Here is a 9,563-nt window from a genome sequence, read left to right as displayed (position 1 = left end):
AATCCCGTGTGAGTGCCCTCGTCGTTTGGCAGCAGGTACAATGGACTCCTTACTTGGAAAACTTAAAGCCAGTTTTGATGAGCTCGGCCGTCTGGGCGCTTCTAACCCAGTCGCGCATCCGCGTGTCAAGGGGTACTTGAGATTCGTTAGAAACGAGCAGGCGAGTCTCGCGATTACTCCCACGCAAGCGGCTCCCTTGTTCTTCATCAAGTTTCAGAAACTCATAGCTTATCTTAGAGATTTGATAGTAAACAGCCGGTCGCTTTGATGAGTAAACAAAATTTAATACATACTCGTCAGACATGCCACATTTTTTCGTTATCTATTTCTTTACGGGAGACAGAGCTTCCGATTTAGGGCGTTTACAGACGAATCAGGTTTTTAGGCTTAAGGATCGGGAAGGGTTTTTGCTTAGGCTCACTTCCACTAAGACTTTGCAAAAAGGGATTCCCCGTTCTGTTGCCCTAACTCCTCTCCCCGAGTTTGACGTGTGCCCTGTCAGGTGGATAAAGTATTATATCGCCTTTTGCGACCTCTTTTATATATCTCTGTCTCCAGGGTATTTCTATAGGGCAACTATCCGCGGAAGAGACGTTGGCCCTCCTCCTTTCGCAGGATCTACAGTAAATAACCGTCTGCATAAGCACCTTGCAGGAGCTAAGCTTCATGGAGGTGAAACTCCGCAAAGTTTTAGGGTGGGGTTATCCAATACCCTAAGGATGGAAGACTGGGGACATGGCTAGGCACTACTCACGCATGTCAAGCACGGCTACCTCTCTCTCCATTTTAGAAATGTTTTGGCCAGTGCCACGAGCTTAGACAAGACCCCAATCTCCCATCCGAGTTTACAACGGGCTTTAAATATTTCCTACGATAGTTTGACTTCGGCCTGCGTTTGAACGTTAAGAGTCTGAGTATTGGAAGAGTGGTTCATTAAAGGGTGTGATTCTGAGATTCTTGCTAATATTTTTCACCTATTCACCCTTGTTACAGCTGGGATAAATGGATATGCGCGGGGTCATGGGTAGGAGCGAACACATCCCATAACTTAGTATACCACGATGTGGTAATAGGAATGCAGTGAGGATAGATTACTATTCTCACTGCATTCCTATTAGCACATCGTGGTACACTAAGTTATGGGATGGGTTCGCGACTACCATGTGCGGATGTGCGGCAATAGAAAAGCAGAGAGCGCGGTGGCGCTGTCAACAGACACCAGGGGAGGTGGGTGGGGCAAAAACCCACTTCCTGGCCCAGAACGCCGACAAAGTGACAAGGATCGAAGGAAAAGCCCGGCTTTAAAGGGAATCAGGCCGCAAAGCATCATGCATGCCAGTATGCAACCAACGCTAGTGGATTGAGAGGTTTTGGTGACACGTTCACGATGCGCTAATTAATTATGCAGAGAGAAGAGATTACGGTTTTGATCGATAAGCACAAGCCCTATCACGGAAAGCGAAAGATCGCTCTACGACTCGTAGCCACAAGCTCAAAAAAAAAGACGCGGAAATAACGAAAACAACCCCAATCTTTAATTATCACAAATACACCAGCACAGCGGAATATTTGCCGGTCTTTAATTTATTGCATACTGAAATATACGAATTGGTTTTGTAGAAGGCGTTTTGCAAGACAATAACTGCCTTCGAATTAAATCCTGGTATTCACTAGCGACGCAGGCACAAGCACAAATAGCTTATGCTAGTGAAAACGAACGTGGATATAAGCATCAAAATCAACCATGCCATCTGCCATTTTGTTCAATGCTCAGACGCGTGGAATCTGGAACAAGTGCTTTAAATGGCCAGACGTAGCACATTTCCTTGTGCTTATGCAATGCTAGAACATCAATACAGAAGAAGGACAAGATCTGGAAGAGCGGAGTTGTCAATAACAACCTTTAAGTTCGACTCACTCGGTCTACTGCCTTCTCCATTGCGTCTTATGGAAATGTAGACAATCTGATAAGATCAATGCCTTTGAGATGTGGAGCTTGAGAGGACTGATGCGAGTCTCTTGAAGGGACAAGCGTACCAGTGGCTCAGTTGGTTGAGTACTGGGCTGCCACGCGGGAGGTCGTGAGTTCGATTCCGGCCAGAGTAACACTCAGGGTCTTATAACAACTGAGGAGAAAGTGCTGCCTTTGTAATTACACCCGCAAATGGTTAGACTTTGAAGTCTTCTAGGATAAGGACTATAAACCGTAGGCCCCGTCTCACAAATATCTTCCATGTTTATTAGTTCCCTGTGGGACGTTAAAGAACCCACACACTATTCGAGAAGAGTAGGGGATGAAGTTCCCGGTGTTGTGGCTGTCATTTGTGAGTGTATGGGTGGGTGGGTATAGCAGGTCCACATCAGCTGAATAGCTGCCAAAACCAACGTTCTCAAACAAATCAATTAAAAAAATAACAAACAAACAAACCAACCAGTGGGTGCTTCAACAACTGAGAACAAAAAGAACGCTCTTCCAACAAATTGTTAGAAGAAAACTGCAATTCTTCGACCACACCGTACGACACAAAGGCCTTGAGAAATTTATCATCCAAGGCAAAGTGGAAGGAACCCGCGGAAGGGGAAGACCCAGAAGAGCATGGCAATCAGACACAGAACAATGGATGGGATGAAGTCTGCAGGAGGCATTCCAACTGACACATAATCGGGATCAAACGCGTATAAACAAATTAAGGGCACAGCAGCTTGTCTTGAGGCACCTGACTAAAGAGAGAGAGATGCTGCGTTTCGTTTTTACACGACGCAAGCGAACGCAAGCGAACGCAAGCATAACGAAAAGGAAAACTGAATTTTGATTCTTGTGCTTGTGCTTGTGTCAACCTCGTTATCACGGTGAAATAAGCTTGCGTCGCTAGTGAAAACCAGGCTTACAGATCAAAGACAAGGAAGGGTTAGTCTTCAATCAGTTTTAGCTCAAATTTGTTTTCTCTCAGCAAAGAATTAAAATGTTCAGGCTCTTTTCATGGGCAAAATTCAAACTTTGATTCGCATTTAATCGCGAATTAGTGTTAATCGGCTTTTGAACAAGTGCACTCAGAATTGAATGTAGATTAACTCGTATATCGGGCAAAATATTATTTGTACCAAGCCAATCGTGTAATGTTCTTTGAACAGTTAATGCCGTTTTCTCGAAGGATTAATTGGTATACAATATGTTAATTAGAATTCCTAAACGAAGATTTTCTCCTTTACACGGCATAGACGTTTGGAGAGCATCCTCGTGCGCTAATTTCTCTCCAAAGAGCGTCAACTTCGGTTAGTTCACTTTAACACCACCTTTCCTACACTTGTTTGGGTCCTGCTGAGTGCTGGCTAAAAGCTATTCCTGGAACAGCACAAGATGAAAATCTGTATGTCTCAAAGTATGAGCTTTGACTTACCTGAAAAGTAGTAGTCATATCAGGAGTCATTGTAAGTGTTCCTCCTTTTTCTGTGGTGTGGGGTGGGCGGATAAACTCTCTGGTAGATGCTGTTACTCTATTGTTCTCTAAATGAAACGTTAAGTTGATTCTCTCATCAGATACAAGGAACACCCTTTCAGCTACGTCTTCGTTAGCCTCTTTAGATCTATTGCGGTGGAATCTTTCGACTATTTTCTGCAACGGTATAGTATAGCATGAATAACTCGACTGAAGTTGCAAAATCAAACATTCTTGTAAGCTGCATTATACATCGGGCCTACTGCCGTTGGAATGAGCATGGCTTGGCACCTCCGCTCTCGTTATAAATTGATCTTTTACTTAACGAGCCGGTGTCAAAAAATGTCCACAAGAAAAGCAACGCCTACGTATTTAAGCCAAAAGCAACATTACACCTTGGATTTTGGTCAACGTTCTTTCGAGGATTAGCCTCCCACGCAGACGTTCTTAGGGCTTCGTCAGGCGTTCCACCCCCACAAACGTCTGCTGAAACGAAAACCCACTTCCGTTCAACAGCTGTTTATCCTCTATTTACAGAAACGAACTAGACGCTTTGCAAGCGTTAAATACAGATTTCTTCATGGAAAGTGCTGACGTACGGTATTTCGGCACGAGTTTGTTTTCACAAAACGAACAATCAAGGCTCTGCGAGCGAGTTTATGTTGATCTGATGGTGTATTTAATTCATTTGGTACATTGTTACATTGACATTATCATGTCATATTTAGTGATTTGTAAACCTTTTAGTTCATACTGATCAGTTACTCCAAACAAGGTTTGAAAGTACTGCACTAAGTTGTCCATACTTAAAGTATCTAAGAGTACACATGTCCTTTGAGGATGACTCTTACCATAATATCTTTAGCATGAGAGTCAAACACTTTAAAATGGCCATTATCAATACAGTAAACACTACTGACAACAATACAACCAACTGTCAAAATAATGGTAGTTTTCTTGTAATACTGTAACCATAGTTGGTAGTTCTGTTAGCAGTAGAAACTATTGTCTTGCTAGTTGTAACACATAGATGCGTAGTTGATTGCCAATATGCATTATTGGGGAGCAAGGATGGCGCAGTGGTGAGCGCACTGCTTCAACCAATGTGGTCCGGGATCGATTTCCGGATTCTACGCCCTATATGGATTGAATCTGCTGGTTCTTTACTCTGCTACGAGAGGTTTTTTCCCCGGATTCTCCAGTTTTCCCTTCTCCTTAAAAGCCACATTTGATTTGATTCGTTTTGATTTTAAAAGATTTGTATTCCCCTCAGTTAGTAGAGCGCTCGACTTAATAACCTTGAGACTTGAATGAAGTTATTACTGGGTTGCCTTATAAGGCAAACCCAGTCGAGGTCTGCGTTTAGTTTGTTTGTTTTCTTTTTTTTTCTTTTTTTTCTTTTTTTTCTTTTTTTTTTTTTTTTTTTCCGTGTCGGTAAAAGTCTTGCCTGTCACTCCCCTGGTAAGTGGTGTCTTTGTGGATAGAGCCTTCTGCGCGTATTTTCGTAGGATCGAGAGGGTAGTGGAACTGCGTAGATTTCTCTGGTGGACACAGTAGAATCATTAACTTAGCCTGCAATGGCGTCGAAAGTCATGCAACGCGAATGGCGTTTTAGTGGATCCTTAAACAAAATATACCCTTATGGAGCTCAATAATGGAAAGTCAGTTGGATAAACTAGGCATAAATCTCAAAAGCGACGAGTACTGGACTTCGACAACAATCTATCGCCCGTCGAGACGAAATCAAAGTGAGCAGTATTTACCTGAAGTACAAGGTAATTTGACACAATTGAGTTTGTTGTCTTCACGCACGCAATGAAATAGGAAGAGGTTTTCGCCTCTAAGAGCAAATATGTTGTTTGTTTCAATAAAACTTTCGCTGGAAAAGGATTCTGTGGTATTTTCTGCCTTTGTGAATTATAATATCATGTTGTGTATTGAATTTTCGAGCTTAAGGTTGAAATGTGATATGCGAGAAGTTTTTTAGTTTTGCTCTGTAAGCGGGAAGGGTTCACAGGCCTGTTGAAAGCGTGCTCGAGTTTCAACAAAATGAGCCCCAAAATCAGTGAAAACTTGTGACGCAGATGAATAATAAAGTAGCTGCTATTTCCAAAATGATGGAATTACCTGGTGATAATAACGTCGTACGCGTCTTGGAGAGTAAATTTTGACTTTGCATAAACAAGAGTTGGGCGATTGTGATCTTTGTTTTGACTTCGCTCATTTCATTGTCAAACTTTATAACACTTGACAGAAAAAGAAACTTTTTTAAAACCCGGTATCTTGCCATCATTTGACACAGATGCTTCACTGTTTGACGGGTAAACATGCAGCGGTAACGTAATCACGGCGCCCGCTGAATTCCGGCCATGTCACTTTTCGATTTTGCAATTTACTTGAACGTAGCAAAAATCTCCCAAAATGTTTGTCGCTGATCGTAACTTTTTATATTCTATATTCACGGTTCAAAATTAATGTTGTTTTGATGTCGTAAATATTTTATTCTCGATCGACCGTCCGGGAAACTTCCTTCTGCTCTTTCTGAAAACTGTGTATCAATAGTTATTTGCTTTTTCATCAATATTTGTTTTGCATAAAGCAAGCTAACAAGATCTGTACCTTGCTGAGTTCGCATTTGTTAGAGTTAATAGTATTTTCGGTCCGATGCTTCTGTTTTAAGAGGGGTACATTGTTTCGGTCTCCCATCCAAACACTAACCCCGCCCGGTAGGGCTTAACTTCAGTGAACTTTAGTATTAGAAAGCCTTCAGATGCTCAGAGGGCACACTTGTGGTAAAAAGAAGTTGTGAGGGAACTTGAAAATTATCAACATGTCAGCCCAGAAGCCAATGTTTCTCGCTTCTCTTTTATTTGTTATTCTTCAGAGACTGGAATGCTGTATTTCAATACCACACAATTCAGTGCCTTCTGATTTTCTGTAGCACGTACCACAGGCAACCCAGTGTATGCTTCACAGAAGCATCTCGTTATTATTACTATTATTAGTTGTTTTAAGTCATCAGGGTCACTTATTCTTTTCATGTTGTGGTATATTAAAGCACGTAAACTCATTGCAACACATTGCTGTCCTGCATTTTGCGCCAGTAGAACAACATCCCCTTGACTATATGGTGCTTTTATTGTTTTAGTGGGATCAACAAATTGCATAAGAGGGCCAGGGTTTTTCTCTATATCATTACAAAGCTTGTACTTTGTACAACGAGAAGCTCCAAAAAGCTTACACTGGGTTGCCTGTGGTACGCGTTACACAAAGAACTGCAGCGTTCCAGTTAATTTTTTGAAGTGGGGCGTCATTAAGACCATTTGAGGGGTCACCCACATGTCGCGCCAGCAGAGGCCCTTTGGCTCACACGTTTAATTATTTTGTAATGTCCTGTTCCATTTTAAGGTCTTTTAGTCTTTTAAGCTTTCGTAATAAATTCAGTTTAAAGATAACAAAACACGCTCTTGAGTAAAATTCACTCGTTTCTTCTTTAAATAAATAGTCTGCAAAAAACTAACTGCAAATTGCTCTGACGGACGTTTTCCAGCATGTCTAGCAGTTGGGCTAAGCAAACGTTTATTGCACATACAAGAAAGGACTAAAGGTGTTGTTTCCGCTTCATAATGTGACGGTCTAATCTCATGCCAGGTCAAAACATTGTTTGGCTTTGCGTTTGCCTGTTTATATATAACTACGAATCGAATTCTCATTGAAAGATCTTAAAAAACACGAACATTTTTGCAGTCTCCAACGTTTTGTCAAATGGAAGAAATTGATCACGTGCTAGGCAACCGTAACTGTGCACGTGATCACACTGTGTCAACTGAATGAACTACGGGAAAGAATGTTTCAGAGTAGAACAACGTACTTTTTAGCGAAGAAACTTCCGTCGTTAGTTAATTTTGTTGTAATATTTAACTGAATATTTAGATTTCTTCTGTCGGGTCAGGAAGCCTTCTTTATCGGGTTCCTGAGAAACGTATCTATTTTGACTTCAGGGTGAACTATTTACAAAATCGAGAGGTTGAGTGGCCGTGTAATTGAAAATCTAAACATCTATGAGATACAAAAACAGACTTGCGAATTACCGCAAATCACAATGCTGACAAGCACAAAAGCAGGAGAAATGGTTAAGTAAATATGAAGTTTGTTACTATCTCAATGTATTTGGGTCAGAGTATTAAAAGGGGATATATTGTCACGCAAATTATGTAATTTCTACCCTGCGAGCAGCGTCTCTTTCGATCTTCCTAGATAAGGCGGGAAGAGGAAAGAAGACTCTGCTCGCCGCCTCGACTTTCTTTGATTTGCCGCTCATCCAAAGAAATGGATGAGTCAGTCCAGTTTCGACTTGTCAAACCTGTTTTTTTTAATTTGTGCGCATGATCAATCCCCACGCGTCATCAATATTTTTTAAATCTACAACAGCGTGACAATTTTTAACTGTCTAAATTCCCATGAGTATTTCCTCCGTATGTCGGTTACAGAAACTAGTTTGCCAGAATTGAGAAACCTGTTAATTTTTCCAGTAAAAGTTGAAATAGCAATTTAAAAACTTGAACGATCTTGCGATTCGAAGGAAATGACTCCTTGGTTAGAGTTGTTCGAAAATATCCCTACTGTTTGTTTTGGTTTTGTGGTTTGCAGTTACTAGTCACGCGTGACTGACTCCCGACTACGTTTGAATTTTTAACGCATGCTCAACACGAAATGTCGAGGCGGCGGGCAGAGTCTTCTTTCCTCTTCCCGACCTATCTAGGAAGATCGAAAGAGACTCTGCTCGCAGGGTATGTAATTTCATGACACTCAAAATTCGCAAAGAAGCGCGAGTTTCATCTACACAATCTTCGCACTAGCAAGTCGCAGCAATGAAATTGGATTAACCAGGAAAGAATATTGTTGGCTTCCCAAATAAATTTCACCTTGCACTACAATGACAAAATCATTTGTCAGAGAAATAAAATTCCTTTCTCCTCGTGTATCACATTTCAACGCACGTATGCAAATTTGTTAACTCATTTTTAACCCGATTCCGGGGAAAAATACATAGTATTAGCAAAAATATTATTTCTCGTCAAGTGTTGCATCTTTTATGTTCAAATAACAGCTAAAAATAAAGATTTTTTAACGATCTATCCGTCGGCTTCCTGAGAGAATACTCTCTAGACTAGAGTAAAGGAACTTCGGACGTTAAATAAGGTGTACCTTTACCTTTACCTAGATATTTTTTTCATAATTTAATATTATCTATCAAAATTTGCACAACAGTCAAATCATAAAAATAGCAACGCACGGGACAAATTTAGTCGCATTACCTCTTCGTCGAATTCTAATGCTTAACACAGGAATTTTTAGTTATTGTGAAAATCTTTCTATATTTGTTAGCAATCATCCTTTCAAATTTCAGAGAAAGCGACCGGTCTGCGAATATTTTTTTTCAATGGGATGTGAAAAGGTCAAGTGGATGTTATATGTATAATCGGGCAAGTTGCGCGTGTGACCCGTTATAAATATTTTTTCACAAAATGTTCCCGAATCGTCAAGTATCACCACAGAAGAAACGAAAATCATTCTAAAAGCTTATTTTACGCAAAAAGTAGGTTCTGGAGGTAATTTTGAGTGTGGAAATCAAGTTTGCAGCAGACGACAAATGCAAACTTACGAGCCACGGTATATTTAATAAGTTAACACAACAGAAAGAGACGCTTACCTTATATTTTGACACGAAAATGCTTTACTATTGCCATAAAAACTATCCAGTTAAGCTCGCATATTACACATGATGAATTCATAAAAGCCACCATTTTCCAGCGAAATGATTTTTGAAACAAACAACATATGTGCTATAAGAGGCAAAAAACCCTTCTATTTCATTTAAGGACGTTCGCGCCAATTGTTTCTGCGCATCCTTACTTCGCACGCAAATGCACACGCCAAGTCATACACGAGCGCGCGCGCTAAGTAATAAAAATGAGAAATGATAGGGCAAAAGGCCATTGCTATAGCTTTGCCTGGATTTAACGGTCGTGGACGTTCGGTGACCCCTATTTTTCTTTCCAGAAACGGATTTTATTTACAATCACCTCCACGTTGTCCAAAAATGAACAAAAAATCAATGTGGGA

The 9,563-nt window shown here is 40.8% G+C and overlaps 1 protein-coding gene across 1 annotated transcript in view; it reads right to left on the bottom strand.

The window, feature by feature from the left end:
• Positions 1-9,563, bottom strand: part of LOC138026083 (dynein regulatory complex subunit 7-like) — a 99,876-nt gene that overhangs the window by 16,098 nt on the left and 74,215 nt on the right. Inside the window, exon 13 of the mRNA XM_068873272.1 lies at positions 3,399-3,614. Within this exon, the coding sequence (XP_068729373.1) occupies positions 3,399-3,614 (216 nt within the window). The remainder of the gene's footprint in view (positions 1-3,398; positions 3,615-9,563) is intronic.

The sequence above is a fragment of the Montipora capricornis genome, chromosome 12 (genome assembly GCF_036669925.1).
Source record: "Montipora capricornis isolate CH-2021 chromosome 12, ASM3666992v2, whole genome shotgun sequence".
Taxonomy (NCBI): Eukaryota; Metazoa; Cnidaria; class Anthozoa; order Scleractinia; family Acroporidae; genus Montipora; species Montipora capricornis.
Note: the sequence above shows the minus strand (reverse complement) of the source record. Positions and strands in the feature narration are given on the sequence as shown.